The sequence below is a fragment of the Lepeophtheirus salmonis genome, chromosome 4, assembly GCF_016086655.4.
Source record: "Lepeophtheirus salmonis chromosome 4, UVic_Lsal_1.4, whole genome shotgun sequence".
Classification (NCBI taxonomy): domain Eukaryota; kingdom Metazoa; phylum Arthropoda; class Copepoda; order Siphonostomatoida; family Caligidae; genus Lepeophtheirus; species Lepeophtheirus salmonis.
Window position 1 is genome coordinate 17,481,836 of NC_052134.2, and position 25,117 is coordinate 17,506,952.

The 25,117-nt window shown below is 31.2% G+C and overlaps 1 protein-coding gene across 2 annotated transcripts; it reads left to right on the forward strand.

The window, feature by feature from the left end:
- Positions 1 to 21: 21 nt before the first annotated feature.
- Positions 22 to 17,984, forward strand: LOC121116934 (uncharacterized). 2 transcript variants are annotated; one of them, XM_040711248.2, is made up of 28 exons: positions 22 to 438; positions 543 to 1,064; positions 1,135 to 1,417; positions 1,489 to 1,881; positions 1,935 to 3,329; positions 3,392 to 3,665; positions 3,728 to 3,819; positions 3,897 to 4,084; positions 4,137 to 4,217; positions 4,277 to 4,463; positions 5,498 to 5,684; positions 5,762 to 6,576; positions 6,642 to 6,929; positions 6,994 to 7,761; positions 7,828 to 7,992; positions 8,072 to 8,269; positions 8,331 to 9,410; positions 9,486 to 9,659; positions 10,080 to 10,204; positions 10,666 to 11,115; positions 11,172 to 11,721; positions 11,804 to 12,037; positions 12,117 to 12,439; positions 12,508 to 12,612; positions 12,686 to 12,844; positions 12,904 to 13,807; positions 13,884 to 14,361; positions 17,437 to 17,984. In XM_040711248.2, the coding sequence occupies exons 1-28, from the start codon at positions 205 to 207 to the stop codon at positions 17,795 to 17,797; spliced, it is 11,013 nt and encodes a 3,670-aa protein (XP_040567182.1). In that variant the 5' UTR covers positions 22 to 204; the 3' UTR covers positions 17,798 to 17,984. The 2 variants fall into 2 exon arrangements, with proteins under 2 accessions (XP_040567182.1, XP_071743775.1); XM_071887674.1 differs by having other exon boundaries at positions 59 to 438; positions 546 to 1,064.
- Positions 17,985 to 25,117: the final 7,133 nt, after the last annotated feature.

Genomic DNA, 25,117 nt, shown 5'->3' on the forward strand with positions numbered 1-25,117 from the left:
AGAATGAAGGAGCAGCGTCTCGGCTTTTGGGGGTTTGTGACGTCATCATATGTCATTTATTGAATCAAAAATTAGGGAAAATAGAGATTTCGGATTCAATAGTAAACACTTAATACTAAATTTCAATTAATTCTAAGTAATAAACTATAAATTGCATTTTGGAACTGAAATCTTTTGTCGAATGTGTGTCCTATTTAGGGAAAAATGAGTAAAAAAGAGGAAGAGGTGTGTAGGTGGAAATGCCTTGGTTTTGCTGCTTTTGGAGATGTGGATTTCCAGTTGCAGACAGAGAACCTCTTCCGACTTGCATCTGCTCAAGCACAACAAATTCGAACTTCCTCCTATTTTCAAAATAGATTGATTTTCAAACTTCAGGGCCTTGAAAATAAGGAGTGTGCTGAAGTGGAAAATAAGGATGACATTTTAAAATTGGACCTTGTAATGAATTAATTTAATTAATTATCTCATTGAATAATGCTAATAATTATAATAGATGAATAGAGCCACTTTATATATAATATTTCAATGTATTTTTATAATAGCAGAGATCCGAAAGTTTCTCGAACCCTGAAGAGGACACTTGCAGAAGTGAATCGCTTCAAAATGAAGCCCTTTTGAATCTTGGCCTTCAAACGGGTCTTTCATTACTTTTTTCCCTTCTGCAACAAAATTGGAGTGGTCCTGATGAGCAGCACCCACTCTCCAGCACTGTGATCTCCACAGCGAATAACATGCTTCTCTCTTTTCCTCCCTTGAGTCTTCTTGCTGTACCCCCTCTTGGAGAAACTGCTCTCGATAATGTAGCCACATTCCTTCACACATCCGCCCAAATTCCTCAAGCATCTACTTCATGCTATGAGCTTCTTCTTTCTCTAGCCATTCAAAGAGGAAGATGTTCTGATGTTTTGCACTGGATTAATACTGCCTTAACTGTGGCTATTCAAAATCCATCACTTACAATCAATCCTGTGATATTTAATAAAGCCGTTCAACTTGCACAGGGACGAACCTATGATAGCCACACTATATACCTTAAAGAAGCAGCAATGTATCTTACGGAACAAGTGCGGTTTTTTTTCCTATCTTGTTTCTAAAAACCATTTATTTTTATTAAAATATAAATTGCTTTTTTAGATTGTTCATTTTACATCAAGAAATAAACAAGATATTTACACTTGGGGATGTGATCTTCATTCTCCAAAAATTTGGGATGATGTCAATGATGTTGAAAAGATAGAAACGGGATCATCTTGTACTTATGTGATACACACCAATGGAAAGGTGTCCTGTTGGAAAGATAATCATTTTAGTAATGTTCATTTTCCAAGCCCAATTATTGATGTATCTTTATCTCAAGATAATGAGAGCTTTATCCTGGCTCTTACCGAGGATCACAAGGTTTATTCATGGGGAAATGGTAAGATTTGTTTTATGTTGTTGTTTTTCTTGAATAAAAAAAGTACATAATGCATTTACGAAAATGTGTAGGCTCTCATGGACGTTTGGGACATGGAGATAAAAAAGATTACAACTTTCCTAAAGAAATATCTTCCTTGCCTCCAATCATGTGTATATCTGCAGGTCATCATCATGCTGCTGCCATTACTTTAGATGGGTATTTGTATACGTGGGGAGAGGGAAGTTTGGGACGTCTTGGCCATAAAGATGGAATCGTTCATTTTGTACCTACTTTAGTCAAAAATTTACATAATGTAGGGAGCGTATCTTGTGGAGCTCAGCATACATTAATTGTTTCTAAAGACGGAATGCAGGTTTGGTCCTTTGGATGTGGAAATAATGGGGAACTTGGCCAAGGGGATACAGGATGTTTGTATACACCCAAATTAATAAATTTTTTCGACGGTGTCATAATGAAGAAAGGTAAGTTGTATGCTTGTGATTAGTTATGAGATTTAAATTAATAATTATTTAAGTTATTGCAAGTAATCGGTTTTCCCTGGCTTTGAGTGTTTCTGGAGATCTATGGATTTGGGGAAAAACTCCTTGGAATACATCATCCACAGTTCCTAAATGGATTAATTCAATTTCTTCTATCAGTAACGTATCTACCGGAGGGTTTCATCTCATTGTTATTTTGGAAAATAGGTCTGTATATAGCTGGGGATTAAACACATATGGGAAATGTGGTCTTGGTCTCACCTCATTGAAGGTAAAGAATCCTAAGCGTTTGGATATTTATGATATTGATGGTATATGTGCTGGACCAACACAGTCTTATGCATGGACGATGCGTAAAGGAAAGGGTTGTTTCCACTGGCCATACTCTAATGAACCAGATGCAAAAACTTTTAGTCAAGTATCGGACATTTTAAATAATTTTGGACTGTCTGATTTTAATGCTAAACTAAATTCTCACTTTGATGAAGATGAGCAACAGAAATTCCTTCTTCACATTTTTACTCTATTAATTTCTTATTTTGAAACAATTTCTTCATCTATTCGTTCATGCGATTGGAGTGCCGAAAAAGTCAAACTAGAGGACATTATATTTAAGTTCATTGATAAAGAGAATATTTCTCCCGAAATTTATTGTAAAGTCATTAAGTGTATTGAAGTCGGAGCTCAATTCTTACAACCTCAATTGAAAGATCGTGTCAGGCGGTGTTACAAGCTTTTAAAAATGAATAATTTATCTAAAGGTCAGCAGTATAAGTTAAAAATGGATCTTGAATCTTTAAATGAGCCCGGAATAATATCTGGACTCATTTGTGAAAGTGAAGAGGGGAAAGATGCAGCAAAAAAGTTACTACAGCATTTAGTTTATAAAATGCACCATGATTTTGTTCAATCTTTATTCGAATGTGACTCTAAAATGCTTGACCTAGAAATGAGTGTAGGCTACTCCATTCATTGGCAATATTTAATTTCACAAAAAAGTTCCAATGAATTCAAAGATTTACGCCAGTATATCATCGAAGTCCTCAAGCTAGGAGAGTGCTTGATTGAAAGTTTTATAAAAAAAGTAAAAGTAGATTCAACTTTTATCATCAGCCATACAAAACCACCACACAAATTCACTTCGGTTTTTGAGTCTACTCTTCTATTCTTAATTAATAATCCTCAATACACACCTTTAAGTATAAAAAAATTGAGAGAAACTTCCCTTAAACTTAATTGCATTTTAAAAGACGAAAACTCTTTTTTAATGGATATTCATGTCTTAATATCAATCTTATCTGGTCATATAATCGGTTCAAAAATCAGTTTTTTTAAACCTCAAGAATGTTCCGTGTTGTATATGTGTAGTCAAACTTTTTTTAAATATGTGATATTAATACCTCATGTATACAAATCTCGATGTAGCATAAGTAAGATATTCTTTTAAAAAATGATTGATTATTTTATTTTAAATGCATACATATTTTCATAGGTAATTGTTTTGAAGAAATGAAGAACGTTGTCTGTTGTGATATATGTACTCTAAATTCTGAGACTCTGGGTACTCTAGTGTCTTTAGCTAGAAGTCATTTTACTGGAAATCAACTCGAATCTATTCTTACATCATTCAATTTAGATTATATTCAATCTGTTCAGACATTACTTCTAGATCTTGAAGGAGTTCAAATATCCAATAATAATATTAAAATTCTTCATGCAATCTATTATAGAATGTTTTCTAAATTAGCCTTTGAATGTGGAACAAGGTAATAATTCACTTTTAATTTTTCCTTTATTGCTATTTTATTTCAATATCTTTTACTTTCAGTCAAGATGACTTTCAACCCAAAATATGTTCACTTCTAGATCATTTATTACAGTTTATTAATATTGAAGAATCTGATGAATTAAACATTGAAAGTAAGTTTTGTATTTGAATCCTGGACGGGATTTTCATCATAAATTTTGATGTATGTATATATTAATGGAAATTACAGATTACTGGAAACTTTTTTTCTTTGGATTGCTATTGAATTTATTAGAATTTTCTAATTCCCATGATGAACTCGACTTTTCAACATTGCTTTTGGAATTTAAATCCATGATCCCTATTATTCTTCAATCAGATAGTCCAAGTATTGAAGATGTTCTCTTCTTTTTTGAAAGTGTACATTTGCATAAAAAAGTATGATTCTTAATATTACTCAAAAATATAATTCAATTTCTAATGATTTCAGAAATTGTCGGATAATATTTTTGAGGCTGAACAATTACTCTCGGAAGTTTATTTTATGGACAAAAAACATGGATTTCATGAAGTAAGTAAATATTCCTATTGTTTTTCATATTGTATGTTACCATATTATATTTTAACTAGGCAGCAATTCAAATATTGTGTGAACTTATGTCAATTAGGCCAATATGTAGTTTGGATAAAATTTATCCAAACAATCTATCAGAAAAAGTGTATTCTTCCTCAAGATATAATTCGAATAGGGACAGCCTTGGAATAAAGTTAGCCCAATTAATTCAATGTTCCTCAGAAAGTTCGGAAGCCATTTTAGGTACTTACATATACAGTAGAGTGGTTCTTAAATTTGTATTTTTTTAAATGTTGTGAATTGTTCCTTTCTGAAAAAAAGTGAAGAAATATAAAGTTTGAGCCATAATGGTCCATATTTAGGGGTTGCGCCTCGCCCTTAAAGTTTCTAAATTTCCAAAAAAAAAAAAATTGAATTAATACATTTTTTACATAAAAATAGTTAAATTAAGTCAAAAGAAATTGGTAGAAAATAACTATCTTAGATAATAATCAATATTTCAATAGTTACAGTATAGTTTTTCCCTCAAAGTATTATTTCTTATAAAAAAAGGACAAATAAAGTATTGTTGTACCACGTATAGGGCGCTCTTTTTTTGTCCTTCGTGTTGGTATAGCACAAGATTGAAACATTTTTTTTTTTTTTTAAAACGTTTTTTAAAGTATAAATATGCTTTTTTTTTTAATAAAAATGATAGAAGTACTTCTTCCACGAGTAACACATAGGAAAGTTACTGATAACAATACATGAAAGATGTCAGATTATTATGGTTTTTTTAATAGTAATTTAGCCAAATGGATGTCAGAAGAGATGTATTCAATAAAATATGCACTTTTTCACTTCGAAAAGCACTTCAAAAAATGTTATACATACAGGACAAACAAAGTGCGTGCTATACGTAGTGAAACAATAATCTATTTGTCGTTTTTTAATATAAAATAAGAATTATTTTTGAGGATAATTACATATAGCTTTTGAAATATTTTTTATTCATCTAAAATAGTTACTTCTTATCAGTTACTCTATTTTGAATTATATTGACATTTTTAGATAATAATGCTATTTTCCCCGGGGAATCGGGAAATTTAGAAACTTCAAGGGCTCTGTGGAAACTCTAAATATAGCTTACACTTTATATTTCATCATTTTTTATCAAGAGGAACATTTTGGACTATATTCTTCTAAAATTTCTTAGAAATACATTTATAAATACTCTAATATACCCAAATAGGTCCATAGTTAATTTAATACATAAACTTAAATTTATCTATTAATAGATTTTGAAGATTTTTTAACCTTAAAAATTTGCTGCTTGTCAATCGAAGTATATTGTTCGGAAAGGGTGGACATAGTATTATCTGAAGATTTTCTTAAAGCTCTATGTAATATTCTGGCAAACAACATATCTAACAATTTACGTTCATGTGTATTACGTTTGATTTTTCAATCTATTCTCTTAGCAAGGTGTGTAATTATCATTCACATCGATACCAATAATGAAATATGAACTACACAGATATAACATTACATTTTTCTTTCAGAAATGTGTCTAAAAAGTTGTTAAATGAACCATGTTGCTATAAGATATCTTTGATTATACAGGATCAACTTAAAGTTAATTTTGGTCATGATGAAATACTGTCTGATATTGTTAACTTTATTTGTGTATTAACTTCTTCTATAAATGAGTCCGTTGTTCCATCATTTCTTTCCAAGTTCAAATTTGGATTTTGGGTGAATAATTTGTTGGAGTGCCTTACTGGGTGCCCTTCAATACTGGAGTTATCCATTGTACGATGCTTGGGTAAAATTTTATCACATTTTGAGATTGGGAGAAATCGTGAGCATATTGTTCGTAAGCTTTTTTCTCATATCTATACCTCGTACTGGAATAGTAAGTCCTCTGATTTGGATTTTACAAATATCCAAAGAACGTCTTATAACATGGAGTTTAATTTGGATAATAGTTACCACTGTATTTTACAAGACACGAAAACTGTTGTTAGTTCTGGTGAACTTTTTGGATATTGTATGGCTAATCGATGCATTAGTCGAGGTCTCGTATACTGGAAAATATCAATTTTAAAAGATTCCAAAGGGGTTGATGGTATATCCATTGGTGTGACTCCTGGGATAATAAATAATAGGTCTATTAAAGACATGTGGTTGTATATGTCTTCTGGACAATTGTCTCATAAAGAAGGAATCTTTTCTGCTCATCTTCCTTCTTTTTCGAAGGGTGATATCATTGTTTGTATTTTAAATAAAGAAGACTCTAGTTTAAGTTTTTCTAAAAATGGTGGCCCAACATTATTAGCTTTTTGTGATCTACCTAGCTCCATTGAGTTATACCCTGGTAAGCTGAGGAGGTTTTTAACAATAAACTTAAGTCATTAACATATAAATATATACTCTTTCTAGTTGTGTCCTTTAGTTCAACCAAGGCTAAGATATCAATATCGAACCTATATGAGCTTCAACCAAGTACATCTACTCTTTATCTTACGGAACCACACTTAGGATCTTTATCTATTTCCATTGCTCAAGAAACTGTTGAAATTATAAGATCCCTTTACAATGGAAAATCTCAAATGTGGAGGTCAATTATTGATTCATGTTCTCATAACATTGTTTTAAAGTCTTATGAACTTGTCAAAGATTTATTAAAAGACTTCTCAAGCTTAATTAGCCAATCTGAAAAGTTACGGGGTAAAACAAATTCATATACGTTTTTGGTGCATGCTGTTGATTATAATTCTTATCGCCTTTTCAGGTTCCATTGACAATGTACTAGAGGCGATTTATCCACTTCTTGCTCTTTTATCTGATGTTGATTCGGGGCTATGCTTAGGGTCATATGTTAGGTATAAAGAATTCAAGCGTGGAATTATTATTGGTATGGGATGGGGTGAATCCATCAATGTTAAGATAAGATGGGAAGATGATGGTTCATCTTCTTTTCGGAGTATTCAATGCTTAAAGCTGATCAAAAAGATAGATAGTCCTGTGCATAAAATTTTTATGTACAAGTACTCATCAGAACTCATCGATATGCTACTTCTTATTTACACCTTTTCTGAGAAGTTAAATTTAAGTGTTTTCAGTTCTTACAAATCTGAAGAAGAAAGAAATAAAAATAAGGAAAATCCAGCTTCGACATCACAAGCTGTTGAAAATATGACGGATTCACTGGTCAGTAGTATTATTGATGAAGTAACTGGGAAATCCGAGTCTGGAAATAAGGTCAATAATTGTGAAGGCAATATAGAAAAAAGTGACTCTGATGTTACTCTTCATGAAGTATTTTTCAAAGTCATAGCCCTTCAATTCTCATCCATTAAAGCAATGACGTACCTGGCTAATAACTATGAATCTAATGCATCGAATGCTTTGTATAATGAATCTCAATTTTATGAAGCAGTATCTATGATACGGAGAATGTCAACTCCGTCCTATAATATTTCCTTTAGTCGACTTATAAATAGAAGTGAAATCGAAAGAACTTTTTCTATTTTGAATAATCTCCGTAGAAATCGTCAAGGTACGTTTTAAAGTGAATAACATTTTTTCCACATACATATTTTGTATACCCTTTGTATTAATTTAGGAAGCCAAATGTCAAGTTTAGACAATTCATTGGCCTCTTCCTCTGAGTTTGAATCTGCAAATAGCAGTTCCAATGTATCGAGTTGTTATTTCGATATCAGAAGCTATTTCACTAGTCGAAGATCCTCTTTAGATGATACTATGATAAATATAGCTTCTAATAGTGGTAATTATATAAATCCATTGAGTAATTAAATTATTCAATGTACTTATAATTTTTTTTAACCTCATTTATTTATTATTAGTTCCTGTACGAAGGACATTCCGTTCTGATATTCTTAAAGTTAATCCAAATATATATCTTATGGAACACTTAAAAGATATATATGACTATGACTGCCTCAATGAGCATGACAAAGAAAAAATCAATGTAGAAGATCTAAGATGGTTGGGCCCCATAAATGTGAAAGCTGATCCATTAGGTCAACAGGATTTAAAAAATGGTAAATACAATGGATTACATTTTATTTTATTTCGTTTATGTTCTTACCCTTTTCACCACAGGTTTGAGGGATTTGAATACTTCATCTATGGTAGACATTTCTGAAGAAATTAATAATAGAATGTACTTGCAATATTCTAACTTTTTGAGTCTTAATATGAAATTGGAGGAAATGTTTTATTCTCTTGAATACCTCAAAAAAATTATACAAATAAAATGTACTCAGGATTTGCTCTTGGCTTACTTTAAAAATGTAAAGCATATTCCTATCCCGGAAATTATAAATATTTCCTTTTGCTACCCTTTCCTCTTTGAATTTGCTAGAATGATGGGACATACAGATCCCATGGAAGGCCTTTATTTCAAAAATGAAAAAGAATTGTGCTGTAGTTTTGGACCTGACATTGAAGTCTTAAAAGTGATTTTGTATGAAGCCAAAAATAAATTGCCCTCATTCTTGGCTCTGTGTAATATTTGTGTGACAAATCTCATGAATTTGTCTAAGGATAAACATACATTAACAGTCAATGAAAAAGTAGCCATATACATCACGCAGATTTTGACAGAAATCGTTGTTTCTATATTATACGATAAAAGCTTAGAAATTTACACTTTATTAAAGAATTTATCATCAGAGAATTCACCTCAACACACGAATTCAACATATCTTGAAGATAAAAGGAATATTGTTCCAACAAAAATAATAGATGCATTATCTTCAGTGATCCTCAGTCAAAGATTATCCGATCTTGATAGTATGACAAGCTGTAAAACATGGGCTGCTAAAATGATTGTTAAATGCATTGGCTTTCATTTATCCGATGAACCTATTAAGGGCTTCAAAAACCATTCAGATATTTTGGGAGCTCTTCCAGAGGATATATATTCATATCAACTGAGTGGACACGCACATAAAATTGTTTCAATGACATCTTATAATGATATTTTGGCAACTGGTTCATGTGATGGAACAATTCGTCTTTGGAAGGATAATGAATATAAGAGAATACTGATTATAGATTTTGATGATGAATCTACTTTAGAAATATCTGTTATGAGTGATCAAATTTTGACTTGGTCTCCATCTGGAAAGTATTTGGTTTTGTCGGTTGGAAATATTATTTATATTTGGGATATGGAAGGTTATTATTATCATTAGAGATTGTCCTATCTCTCATAGGAAACATATATATATATATCATATTAATTACTTTCAGACTCAGAAGAGAACTGCAATCAGATTCCTCAACTAAGTCCCATCATCTACTTATGTTGGTCCCCAAATTCGGAAATAGAAATACTTTTAGCTGCTCGCCAAAATGGAACAGTGTTCTCTATATCAACCTCTTTGTTACAAATGAAGGAGCTGGACGAACTCTACATAAGTCAAGGTAATTATTATAATAACACTGACCTACAAATTTTTACCCTTGGATTGAGATGTTTTGTTCTTAAATTGTTTTTACATCGAGACACATTCAAACGAACTTTATAACTCAAAATGTATACTTTTGTGGTCTACTGAGGGCTACATTTCAAATCTAATCGACAAATCTGAAATACATTTTTTAAATATTAATCTTTTAGGGAATCTTTTTATATTATGAAGTTGTATGTCATCTCTTGACAACAAACAATATTTAAAAACAAAAGATCAATAACACTTTATACCTCAAAAGCAGAAATTTTGGGTTATAAAAGTGATTTTCATGTTTCTCGAGGTAAAATCAATCAAGAACACACTATCTCAATCCAAAAATGATTAATAAATTAATTTCAATATATTTATTTATTTCATATTCAATTGATAGTCAATATATGTTGTCTTGACTCCTTCACTCGACCAGACAATTGTTTCATCATTTCTTATTCCGATGGAACTATTAGAATATTTTCCATCATTGATTTTTCTGTTACAATTTCGCATGAACTTAGCGTGAGTATGGATGGTCTAATAAATCTAGAAAACAATATTTATATATCAAACCTGTAAACAGAAAAGCAAGCTATGTTTTTTTTTATCAATGTGTATTCTTCGACAAATTATTGTCAATTTATATCTACAAATTATTTGTAGGCGCTGCAAATTACACTTAAAGTAATTAAAATTGATTTTCAGCATAAAAGAAAGATAAGTTGAAAGATTTTATAAATATAAATCTCTTAAATCAAATAAAGGTTCTAAGCTATATATACATTTTTAAAGTATCTTAGTTTATTCCACAAGTTTAACTACAATACTTATAATTGACTAAAATAGGCCTATGGCATATTGGCTGTATGTATATATGAAGTAAACATACAAATTGGCATTGTCTCGTTTTCTTGATTTTTGTTCAAGATTATTTTAATGTTGACTCACTAAATATTTAATGTTTAAAAAATTCGCATTTCTAGTATGAAAGAAAGAAATTTGTATCTGTTCATGAAGATTACTTTGCACTATACTCATACGATGAAAATGATATTAAAATTATCAATAATGAAAAAATGAACCTCTCATTTCATTCTTCATTAAAGTCCATTTCAATTACGACTCTGTCATGGTCTTCCAACTCAGACTATTTAGCAATTGGTTACGAGAATGGAGAGATTTTAGTACTGCAAATTGACCAAAGAAAAGAGTCCATACATCTTTATGGTTCCCAAATTGTGAGTTATTTATTATTTCACAAATCAGATCCCTATATTTTGGCATCTGGAAGCTCTAAAAACCCCGGTGGTATTGTCAATATTTGGAGTATTTTATCTCAAAGTGTAATACGAACTCTCATTGGCGATGGCGGTATCACTTGCTTACATTGGATTAATTCTAAGACTTTGGCTGTTGGATTTTGTAATACTGAGGTATTTTTGTTTTGTTTTAATGTTTACTATAAAATTACAATGTATTAATTTATTAGAACGTCACTCTTATGAATTTGCCTAATGAAATGGATAATGTCATCATTGCCTCAAAATGTCGTGCAGAACTTTTTGAACATTTACCTTTCGAACAATTTGCTCCTTATTTTAGAGCTTTCATCAAACAATTTGGCTATTTTATAATAGAACAATACGAATACGAAAAACTTTGCCTTTCCGAAGGTTTTCAGCTAATTTACTCACAGTTTCTACAAAATTTGAGCTTTTTAGCTTTTGTTTTGAATTTGAATACAGTTTTATGTTCTCTTCCGGACTCCAGATGGAAATGGTTGTCCAGTTTTACACAGTCAATGACATTCATTAGTCTTTTAAATAAAAGGAATGCAAAAAGTGATCATGAGTTACTAAAGAGTCTTTTTTTCGACGAAATAAAGAAAGACGTTAATCTTAAGGATATTGTTTGGACTCCAGAAGCAGATTCACATTTAATGAAGTGGTATATTGTGTATCCTTCAGATTGGCAACCCGGTGGAAAAAGTTCAGTTTATCTTGTTGGAAATGGGCAAAATGGACAATTGGCTGACTTAGGTATGTTGTAAATTTAATTACATAGAATGTTTATATTGCATATATTCTGAATTAATGTTTCTGTGTATTTCTAAATAAATAGGTTCATCTTCAATCCCTCCGAAATATGCAGACTCTTTTGGAGGAAGTTCCTCTGTTATTTGTGGACTTCAAGTTACATTTGCTCTGCAACCAAATGGTAGTTTGTATGCATGTGGTGAAGGGTCCTACGGGAAATTAGGGCTTGGTAATTCAGACGATTATTTTAGCCTTACTCCGGTATCAGCACTAAGAGGGTTTGTTATTACTCAAGTGGCAACATCAACTCAGGGAGGATGTAAGTTTATATTAAAGCTACTTTATAAATTCATCATTATTTACATAGAATATAATTGTTAAATCATTCATTAATTTAGGTGGTCACACTCTTGCTCTCACACAATCTGGTGAAGTTTTTTCTTGGGGTGATGGAGAGGATGGGAAATTGGGACATGGAAACACGGAGCGTTGTAGACGTCCCAAAATTATTTCATCTCTGTCAGGAAATTTTGCTACATTCGTAGCAGTTGGTACATCCCACTCTGCTGTTCTTACAGATAAAGGAAAAATTTTTACTTTTGGTAATGGAGATAGAGGACGACTGGGGCATGGAAATTTTCAAACAAAAAAAAGCCCAGAGCAAATATCAAGTTTGAGAGGATATTTTGTAACATATGTTGCCTGTGGATTAGAGCATACAGTATAATATTTAAATGATGCACATTGCCACTGAGTTTTAATATTAATTCAATATTTGTATTCATTTAGATGTGTATTACAAGGCACAACGGCTTAGTTAATGTTTGGTCTTTTGGTGATGAAGAATATGGAAAATTAGGATTTGGTTATGGAGGCTCAAGATCAGTTCCACAGGTAAACAGTTTTTGGACGATCTCTTCTATAATTTTTCATTATACTCGTATTTTTATTCAAATTTATATTTCAGAAAATAAATTTTGCATGGAGGGAGTCAGTGACAAAAATTTGCCTTGGAAGAACGTTTTCTCTATTTTTAACGTCAGGAGACGTCTTTTTTTGTGGTAATTCTAAGTTTTCGGGGATGGATATTAACTCGTCTAATATGAACATACAAAGTCCAAAAAAGGTATGTAATTAGAATAGTAAAAATATTAATCCGTACATTGTTACTAATTAAATTATCAGATACCTAAACTTGAAAACATGGTCGACATAGCTGTTGGAGGAGATCATGTTTTAGCTCTTTCAAAGTCTGGATTTGTATGGGGTTGGGGATGTAACTTTTTGGGTCAGTTAGGGAATGAATCAGGATATTTTTATAAGGAACCCATCATTATTGAAGAACTTTCTGGTAAAGGGATTTTACAGATATCAGCGGGTAAAAATCACTCCGCAGCATGGACATCTCCACCCATGCCAACTAATTTTAATAACAGCAGTCCTACCAAACCCCGCCATAACATTGGACGTCCTAATTCTTTACCAGATGAATTTGTATCCTTGTTACCTACAACATCGGCTGATGAATGTCTCACTAGATTGAAACTTCTTCATGAAATTTCAAATTATATCGTCAATGTGTGGCGCCTTTTCCCTGTTATTGATTCCGATTTTTATTGGCCCCCCAAAATTAAAGATTTTTACATTGCCATGAGTAATGATGCTGTTAGAGAATCTCTCTCCCCTCTTGTTGCAACGCTTCCGTTGATGCAAACACTCATGTCAACCATGACGAATAGCAATGTCTTAAGAAATTATGGACCTCAAGTAACAGTGCGGCGTTTATTTCCCATCGGATCTTCTTCCATTTTTTCGCAAATTGCTGAGCAGGTCTTTTATATTGATCCTAAAGAACTTAGATTACCATATCGTTCATGGAAAGTAAAGTTGGTCGGTGAGGCAGCGGATGATGCTGGAGGTGTTTTCGATGATACCATTTCCGAAATGTGTCAAGAGTTATCTAAGGATGTTCTCAATTTACTTACACCTACACCTAATGGAATCTCAGATATTGGATCTAATCAGGACAAATATTTGCTTAACTCAGATAAAAATTCAAAGGTTGATATGCGACATTTTTGGTTTTTAGGTATTGGTTAATTTATGTTATGCTTCCTTGCATCTTTATAACATGTACTAACCACTCATAAATCTGTTTTTAAAAGGTGTTTTATGTGGAGTGGCTTTGAGAACAAGAAAACCTATTGCTATCAATTTGGCACCACTCGTATGGAAATTAATTCTCGAAATTAAAACAACTTGGAAAGATCTAGAAGATGTTGATTTATCTTACTCCAGGTCTCTTCATTATGTGGCCACAAGTTTTAATCCTGATAATGAAGAAGATTCACTTCTGCCAACTGATTACTTCATGGGAATTTCTTTTTCGGGACGTGAAGTTCCATTATATCCTGGATCAGAAAAAATTAGACTTTCATATGAAAATAAAGATGAGTATGTAAAAGCTGCACTAAACCAAAGATTCAAAGAAATGATGCCTCAAGTTCTTGCTGTCAGAAAAGGTCTTTCCGCTTTGGCTCCTTACCCTATCTTAAAATTGTTACCCAGTCAAACGATTGAATCTTTAGTATGTGGAGAGTCTTCTTTTCCTCTTTGGATTCTTAAAAAAATTGCAAGATATAGGTAGGTTGAATGATTTACTATATATTTCTGTAGTGAAATAGTATATATAAGTAGTACCTTGATTTATACTATAATACTACTTAACCCTATAATACCCATTATTTATAACAACTATTCGTCAGAAAGTTCTGATTTTTTTATAATTAGATTATTGATGACATTCTAATAACAAACCCTAATTACATTCTACATTAACATTAATCAATAATGTATTCTGATTTTTATAACACAGGGGATTTTGTACAAACGAATTCAATTATTATTAAAAATTATTTTTGTTGATTCTTTATCTTGTTCATGCTCGATATATTTCCATTTTTAGGCTGAAAAATGATGAAAAACGACACTTTTCTTTAGGCCCTTATAACTTATTTATAACTCTAGTGATGAGGAGTATCATAGCTTATATTATAGAAAAATATTCAATCTATAATTTAAAAAAAGATCTACTTAAAAAATATACATTTTTCATAAATATACAGGAATTTTGTTATAATTTTTGAACAAAATTGAATTTAGTAGAATAGGAATTTTACTCATCAAGAGAAAAATAATAATGACAATTAAAAAGAAAATTTATTCTTCAGATTACCAATTCAAAAAAACAACAGGCGACCTAAAAAAATACAATGGATTTTCATCGCTATGGATAAGTTAGATAAAATTGAATGAAGAAATAATACTAGAACATAGAACTTGTTTAATAGGTTTTAATAGATTGTAAAACATTGTTTAGAAACACTACAGAAAATTTCTGTAAAATAGACTATGTTTGCCCAGCGTTGTCTGGGATATTAAGAAATTAAAATTAATTCTGAACTCTTATGCTTCATATAAAGACTGTAAAATATTAAGAATTATTCTTGCTGCATATTGGTATGTATCTCTACATTCTAAAACACGATTTTTGTAGGAAGTGTGCATTGTCATTTAAATGTTTACTGTTAACATGTGTGTTAATAGGTATTTTTTTGTAATAAAATTACATATCATATGATATTATCCTTTCCATGAATAAAAAATATGTATGTTTGTTCATTAAAAATAGTTAATATTATAACAAATACAAATTTGTTTACTTCTGTATTCTAGAAAATTTTCTTAACTTTCATTTGATACCACTTTCAATGCAATAGCACTAATATCTGTGCATTTATATGAAAACAAAGATATAATTTCTAGAATATTAAATCATTTTTTTAAAAGCATAAACACTAAACTAAATGCCTCTTGCGGCAGGTATATCCAATGTCCAAAATCAAAGTTATTTTTATAGTTAGTTAGTTTAGACATAGAAGAATGGGAATATTATCAGTCTGCTTATGTTTGATGAAAAAAGTCAATACATGAAGAGGTCCAATATAGATAGTTTAATTAGTGTTGATTTGACAGGCGTTCATATAAGACAAGTCGTTTGTTCTTTTGAAAAGGTAATTTTCAGTAAGTTCCATCTAAACCAGTGGTTGTTAACCTGAGTTTGATAGAACCCTAGGGGTTCGGTGAGCCAGTCTCAGGGGTTCGGCGGGGGTGAAAACACACATGATTTTTGATGACACGCTCCACTTGACCAATTAAGAAGGGTTCGGTGAATAGTTATATGAAACTGGTGGGGTTCAGTACTTCCAACAAGATTAAGAAACAGTGATCTAAACAATATCACATCCAAACATGTGAAGTTCTATGCTCTAGTATTATTACTTGGAGTAATTAGGTGTCGACGAACAAATAAACTTGCTTTATTAACATATTAGATAACTCCCGAACAAATTCTCAGTGTTACTCTCCATTTTCATGAGTACAGTCACGCGTGGTTATTCAATCCTTAGATGTTCTTTCCTCAAGAATGAATGAATAAGGATAACAGCTTGAGGAAACTAAAGACATTGCTCAGGTTGACAAAAAAAACAACCTTGTACCTTAAAAAATGCTTAAGATTTACAATTCTAAATCTATGCTTTTTGATATATGACACGGTCGTTGATAAAACTCATCTAAAGTCTCATTTACTATTTTGTATTTTATAAATTTACTCTTATTTTTTTTTTCCAATATGTCGACGCACTGAGCTATAGTTATACACGCTTGTTTTTATAAGTGAGTCCTCCACAGACAGACAAACTTTACAATATTAATATTAAATTTTATCTGACTTATTAATTTGCCTCCATATTACAAAAACTCAAAATCCCTAAACAACTGATTTTTTAACTGTTTCATTGATAAGTATATATTTGTAGCCTTTAATGATCTCTATTAGAATACCAGCGGAAGTATCCGGCATTACTTGTAGTCATTTTTAGTCACGATAACATCAAGTTATGCAACGCCTATGTTACCCACATTAGTCATGCAGTCAATTTGAAAAATTTAACTCTTTTTATCAATGATTATGTACAAGTTTAAATTTAAGCAAGCATTTTAATTTTAATTGTTTTACAAAAATTATAGAAAAAATTAATATTTAATTATATCAAAGAAATGATTCAAAATTGTAAGCACTGATACTAAACTACATATTTTTAAACAATGTTTTTGTACTTCCGTATTGTGTTAAATATTTTACTATCAACGTATAACTGATCATGATTATTATTATTTTTATTAAATATGACATGCCATACTTTAGCTCGTTGCTACATTTTTATTTCTTAGATCAAGTAGTCCGCAGTTCTAAAATACTAAGCACACATTCAAAAATGAGGCGTCAACAGACAGGCACACTTTTTTATTATTAATATAGAACAGTGGTTCTTAACTGGGTTTAATCGAATCCTAGGGCTTTGGTGGAGTCAAAACACACATGATTTGTGATGACACGCTCCACTTGATAAATTAAGAAGGGTTCGGTGAATATTCATATGCAACTGTTGGGGTAAAGTACCTTCAACAAGATTCAGAACCAGTGATGTAGAAGATGTCTTTAAAAGTTACCATATTTTTTAGGACATTATCTCAAGCTTGGTTTGTACACTCACCGGAATTTGACTCTATTCACATCCCTCAATATGATACTTATGGCTTTATAGGGTTAAAATAGTTGAAGCATTATTTTATTTGTTTTTCTTCTTTTTGCAGGGACATGGACCCTAGTAATGAAGTTATTGTTTGGCTCTGGGAAATTCTCGAGGAGTTCAACAATGACCTTAAAATTTTGTTTTTGATATTTGTGTCAGGAAGATCCCGCTTACCTACTCATGCTTTTGATGTTAGTCAACGCTTTCAAATACTTAGAGTAGAACGTCCAGAAAATGGTCTTCCAACTGCCCAAACGTGTTTTTTTCAGCTTCGTCTCCCCCCATATACGTCTAAAGAAATTATGAGGAACAGGTTAATTTATGCTATAAAACATTGCCGAACAATTGATATGGATAGTTATATGCTTACTAGAAATAATGAAACTAGACCTACTGGTGGCGGTGATGCTGGGCATAATTAAGCCATTATTCATAGTTGTTGTAATTGGAATTTATTGTTGTTGGTTATTTTAAATTATTTAACATATTTTTACCCTAGATGAAACATTTATGTTTTCTCATTTTGTTTTCAGCTTTTACACAAATTTATACGAAAATTGTTTGTTGTCACTGATTTATTTTTGAATTAAAAAACTTGTCTAAAAGAAATTTTTATTCGCCAAATGACGTATTCAAAGATATTTTTGTATCTCTGTGTTTGTCTATTGCCAATCTAATTTGAAAGATAAAACTTAAGTATTCTTAAAAAAAACTAGAGTCAATAATTCTAAAAATAAAAAAAATACCTTTTGACCAGATTTCGACTCAAGTTTTAACACTGCGTTACCTCTCAAACACAAAATATAATATGTATCTGTTTGACAGCTGTGAATGTTTCTTCTTCTTTTATAAAAATCAATGTGGGAAATGAAGCACAACATGATCAATGTTTAGCAAAACTTTTTTTGTTTACTCGAGAAAAGTTGAGTATAATTGAATATTACTGCAATTTCCCTCTAAAAGAAGAATTATCGCCTATTTTTGCTGTAAATTGACTTAAAAATGTATAATAAAAAAATATATATCAATTTAAATATAATTACAATATTTTCCCTGCACTAGTGCTATTTTAAATGTGGAAGGTTCTTCTTTTTATACCAGTAATTCATTTTCTCACCTAAAATCATAAAACAGGCAGCTGATATTGATAAAAGTCTTAATTTAGGTGTACTATATATCTTGCTCCCACCTTCTCCTTGCGCTCTTACAAAAAAAACATCTTTACCTGTAAGATATAACTAGAGATGTATAAAATATAACGTAGAAAGCGGGATCAGCTTTTTTATTTTATAAAGCTAGTATCACTATTCACTATTATATAATTCTTAAGAAAGGGACATCTGAATATATTTAAAAGAGAATGTGTGCGTGTCCTTTATAGGTACTACACCGTTGAACCTAGGATATTGAAATTTTGCGTAGGCCCCTCTTTTGAGCCTGGAGACGGGGGTTTCGATTGGGGGGGTCATATAAGGGGGCTTATGCTATAACCATAACACAAAAACTGTTTTGTCCAGCCCAAGGAGACTAGATAGGGGGTTAAGATAACAATCAAAAAGTGATAGGCGTTTCAAAAACCAATATACGAATAACTACGTTTTTTTAAATTTATTCTAGGTCAAAAAAGTTATGGGCAAAAAAAGAAATCGTTGAAAATTGCAATGAAATATTGGATTAGTAAATAGAAAGCAGTTTGTAAAAATGTGTTTAGAGATTCGTTTGTATATAAATTTGACTCATAAAAATTGATGTTTAACTAAAATATCTGTCCTTTTCAGAATAATTTTTCTTTTTTTTTTTCATTTTTTTATCAAACGTCAATTTTCAATTTTTTAAAAAAGAAATTCCACAAAATGATACATTTTGGACATAAAAATTTAGACTCTAAAAACACGATATGGTATTTTTAATTTCCGAATCATTTTATTACATAATTTTTGCAATATTTGCAAAAATAAACCAGTTATCAAGGGTTATTTTTGTCGTTTACATTATTCTTCATGACAGAATGTGCTGCTCAAAAAATTGCTCTAAACAGTTTGAATGCAGTTGCAAAGAAGTTGGGATCAATCCTATTAATTCTAGTTGAGGCAAGATCTTAAAGGATTTAGTCGATACTGGTAGCTCGGAGAATTTTTATCTTGTGGAAACAAGTCTGGGATAGTTCCTTAAAAATTACAAAGCAGGACTCGTTACTTCTTCTGAACCTCCTTTTGTATTTCTGATTGGTGGATTCACTGATAGTGGGGGTGGGCTCTTAAGAGATATGAGCAAGAATTCTAGAGGAAGATAATTAGACTTGCTAAGCATCTGTCAAAAGTGTAGTGGCTATGGAGACAGTACACTCTAAATATCCGTTGTTTGAAAAAAATATTTCGTCAGATTTCTTGTGATATAAACCCCTTCTGCTCAATTCATACTAGGTAATCCTTTTTTTCAACTACATTCTGCAGTTAAATTCAAATTGGAAGGGCCATTGCCTCCCTTAAAAGTGTGTGGAATAGCAGCTATAGAGGTTGAGCCTGACACATCCCTTACTTTCCTTATTTTTTATTTGAAGCCTCTAGCCATACAATTCAAAACTCAAATGACTCAAATCGTTGTTGTGTCCCAGAGGAAAAAGAAAAAACCTTATGTCAAAGATCTAGGAATACTCATTTTGCAGAACATTAGACCTTAAAAGTACCTACCATCTTGTACTTTTACATAGAAGGGACAGACTATTTATAGCTTTGGAAGTAAATGGTAAATTGTACCAGTTCAAACGATTATGCATTGGTTTGACGAATGGAGTAGCATGCTTTCAAGAAATGATGTACAAGTTCATTCGAGAAACCATTGTAATTGTTAATTTTTATCTACAATACGGAAATAGGATTGTATAACGGCGTAATAACATATTTTAAAACATATAATGGTCAGATATATAATAAAATCGAGGGATAACGTTTTTATAGACAGTAAGGTCCTTTTATTTGTTGGTTCCATTTTGGCGTCCAATTGTTCACTATTTTCTTTAATATTAATTGAAAAAGAGTTTTCATTTCTATAAAACTTGTTTGTTTAGGCACCCAACGTACTGTGAAAACGCTCTATAGTTTGCTGCCTACATTGAACAATATAATTAATGTTACTACTCCTACTAGTAAATGTCTTTAAAAAAATATCCTACATCTGGATTTTAATTAAAGGTATCTGAATCCACCTATCTTCCTAAGCGTTCATATTTTGCCATTTGGATATCCTAGTTACATACCTTTCGATAGTTTCTTTAACTTCATGCTCTGTTTAAGGGATTTCGCCTCATTGTGCCTCACTCGGTGTATATCATCTCCTTAACTGGAAATAATAGTTAATTGTGCATATTATATTCCTTCACTTCAAGATCAGTGATTGAGAATTCAGACCTCGTGAATCATTGTCTTTATACAAGAACAAATAAACTTCTCCTGATCTTCTATGGAATCGTCGTATACTTCTATAAGAACTAAGGAGTTACATAAAAAGACAGAATATTCGACTGAAAAACTCAATGAAGAACTGAGAGTTATCATACATCATCCACAGGTACTTCATTGAAATTGTTGAGTCCATTCCTTCTTAAGTCAACTCTGCTTCATCTCTTACTTTAAAATAATATTTCGTTCAGTCTCTTTGGTGTTTGATATATAACGCAGAAATCCCTCATATCAATTCCATTTATATTTTATAAGGTGGAGTTTGTGATGTTAGAAGGGTCACTTTATGCTCAGGGAAGCGGCAACGGATAAATTTAACTTGCCTCGAGCCCCAGGTGTTCACCTACACAAGCTGCAGCCAGGGTGTATTGGATGGGCATTGAGTGACTGCCTGTAAAAAGGGGGAGCGAGACATATGGTACTATTGATTAAAGTTATGGTTTTGGAGGATATAATATCACGTGATTTACTATAGAAATGAGAATCTTTTTTCAAATTACACTAGAACAGTTAATATAAAAGGTAGTCGAAATCTTCAAATTCTTGAATACTTGATTTAATTCGTAAAAACTCATCAAAAGAACTTTCATATATATATACTATAGATCTATTAACATTGAGATTTCCTAAATTTCTTCCCATAAAGTCGCTCATATGATATGTTATACAATAAGTAATCGAAAACTAATGGCTAATACCTTATCCGTAGCAGTGGATTACTATAAAATGGATAAGTTAACGTATTGTAACATATACCATATTTGTGATATTAAGTTAAAAAACTATGGGTAAAATAAATAAACAACTGAAATATAGATCAACTATTACAAAAAATATTAATTATAAATTTTAATAGAAGTTATACATATAAAATCAAACAAATTAATCATGACAAATGATACGACATATAAGTTATTAATATTAAATACCATATTACGAATGGATTTAACAAATTATTAGCGACAAATGTAAATTATATATATACAAAATATAATGAGATATTTTTACTAAGAAATAAATATACTAATTATTAATAGAAATAAAAGCCGCCCGCCTTCATCCTATCGTACTTCAAATGCACTGAAATAATTAAAATTATCTTTAATAAATTCCACATCTACATGTTCGAATCCATGACGCATACCCAAGTGTTTCCCCTAAGAAACGGATGTTAGACAAACACCTTGCACATCATTTGAAGCTATGATCCCAGTTGACACCATTCATGAAGTTGTTCGTAAATCCAGATATAACTGAACTTACACTTTCAGAAATCAGGGCTTGTATTTTTACTGAGACGAAAATAAGAAAACTCTTCATATATGTTCTTAAAGAGATAAGACCAAAACCAGATGGAGGAAATCGAAAAAAGATACTTCTAACTTCATCATCCATCTAAAGTGAGCAGATTCGACTCCTTCCTTGCAAATGCGATTAAAAGATTGCAACATTGAAGAGATCCATTCACAATGAGTAGGAAATTTCAATATTTCAAATATAATTATAATTTACTTTATTTGAATTTGTACGAAGCACGGTATTGGATAAAAATATTAATTATTACGAAGCATGACGTTTTTATTGTTACATTGAAATAGTGAACAGCATTATATAATTTATTAAAGTATTATAACGTATGCTTATAATAGTATATTAAATAAGTATAGGTAAAAAAAAAAAAAATACAAGCGAAAAAAACAATTTTATTAATTATAACTAGAAGTCATAAGCAGAGAATCAGACAAATTTAAAAGGGAAAATGACACGACATAGCAGTTATTAATATAAAATAAAACAAATAGATTCAACAAATTATAAGTGACATTATATGTACATATACAAAATGAAATGAGACATTTTTATACAGAAATAAATATGCTTATTAGCAGAATAGAGTATGCATTGGCAATGCAGATAAAACTATCGAGAAAAGAGAGGCACATTCTCTTTAGGAGTCTAATTATTTTCTTCTCGTTTTCCAATAACTAAGGATGCACACATGTAATAAAGAAATCAAAGGTCCAGGTTATACAGGTAATTATCTACATAGATTATACATCACAAACTCTACCATATAAATGGAATTGTGATTGAGATAAGTTATATCTGCGTCATATACATAAAAGAAACTGAAGGACTTTTATAAATGAAATAATTTTTTTTAGAGTAAGACACGAAGCAGAGTTGACTTAAGAACAAAAGAACTTCAGAATTTTAATGAAGGAGCAGTGGATGGAGGAGGAGAACTCTTTCTGTTCCTCACTTGAGCTTTCAGTAGATTAATCTGTCTTTTTATGGAACTCTTTAGTTCTTATAGCAGTATACAATTATTTCTTATAAGATTTGGAGGAATTTATGTATTTTTAAGTTTAGAAGCAATGATTCACTATGTCAAAAGTAACTATCACAGACCTTGATGCGAAGGGACATCTACACAATGAACGATCCTTCCATTAAAGAAAATGAGATCCACGAGTAATGCAGACAGAGACGAGATCCCTTGAACAGAACAGGAAGAGAGGATCAGAAGGCGTGTGGCTAGGATATCCAAATGGAAAAATATGAACTCCTAGGGGAAATGGATTGATGCTGATCCAATAAATTTCAATCCAGGTGGAGGGGGAACTTTTTTAAGGCACTTAGCTAATAATATTATTTATATTCTATATTGTACAAAGGTAATTGGCTAATGTAGTCTTTATTAGAGGGAAATGTTGTACAACAATTATTAATAAATAAGGGATAAAAAAAATAAAGAAGAAGAAAGAGAACACGCAACAACCGTTTTCTTTTTTTAATCTCAAAAAAGTAATTTATTTAACCAAAGCGCCCATCCTTAATTATAGCATATTAGAAGGGTTCATTGGTGTTTAGAAACGCGGGGGCTGTGGAGTTTAAACTGCTTTGAAGCCCAGCACTTCCCATGTACAATCTGAGGAATGAGGTGTATTTTGGAATATAAGGAGGGTTCCTTGATGCTCAAGGAAGCGATGGCAGATAAATGTAACTTTCCTTGGGGCCCATCAGTTCACCTACACAGCATATTTGAAGTGTTCTATCCTAGGATGTTTCTTCATCGTTCTATAGTTTTATCGTCTTAATTCAGGTGTACTATATGTCTTACTCCCCCCTTCTCTTCATGCTCTTATAAAAAAACATCTCTAATAATGACTAATGAGCAGAGATGTTTTTTTTGCATTAAACATTTTTCCTTTTATAATCGCTTTTTTCTTTACACACATCCCATCTATGCTAACGAGCTCGAACAAGAGACAAAATAGGTAATATCAATTAATAAAAAATTGAACCCTACTCTGGACATCTACCCCCTTTCTTTTTTATCCGAGCGAGTATCCCCCTTTATTTTACCACCTAGCATTTCACTTCCCCAGCCATCTACCCCCCTACTTTTTAATAATTATTATTGAGAAATCAAGTTAGTAAATGACCAAAGTCATAAATGAAATTTATAGTTATTTGGAACGGTTGTTGGACAATGTGACTTTCAAGTTCGAATCGGAAAGTATTTATGAGTTCTATAATTAATCAAAATTTTAATACTAAAATAAAAACATTTTCCAAATTAAAATAGATACATGGCCTGATTGTTTCGCCATTGCATGACAAATAAGCTTCAATAAATATCTACTTAATCCCATGACAAAAAATTAGCAAAACATTTAGTTTTAGTAGTTTATTTTACAAGATGAATATAGGGATCGATTTTTAAATGAGTGTGGACAGGATATTATATTAAATGTCTGAGAAGGGATTTTTGGATAACTTCGTAGATACGGTGAAATTGAGTAATACATATCAAAAAATATATATTAAAATAGGTTAATTATACCTAATTTTTAATATATGTATTATTTCAACATTACAAAAGTCAAGTAGAATCATCCCAAATCTTTTCAAGTAATATCAACGGCATATTCGTAATGCAAAGTTTCAAAATATTGATATTGATGCATATAATTGATATATCATATTTACTGAAATATATTAAAACTTAATATTACGAGTATTAGAAGAGACGGATAGCGTAGAAAATCGAACTTTGAACAATTAGATGTAATTACTAATTCACCGTATTTAAGGAGTTTAATTGTTTTTATTTCAGTATTAAAGTTTTGATGGTTTCGTGGAGATACACATTATGGAATGTGACATATAAATGATGTGTATAGAGAAGGGGGGTATTTCGATTCGATTGAGAACTACTAAATCCTTTCTTCCTTGCGTAGAGTTATTTAGTTAAAATTAATAAAACAATCAACATTA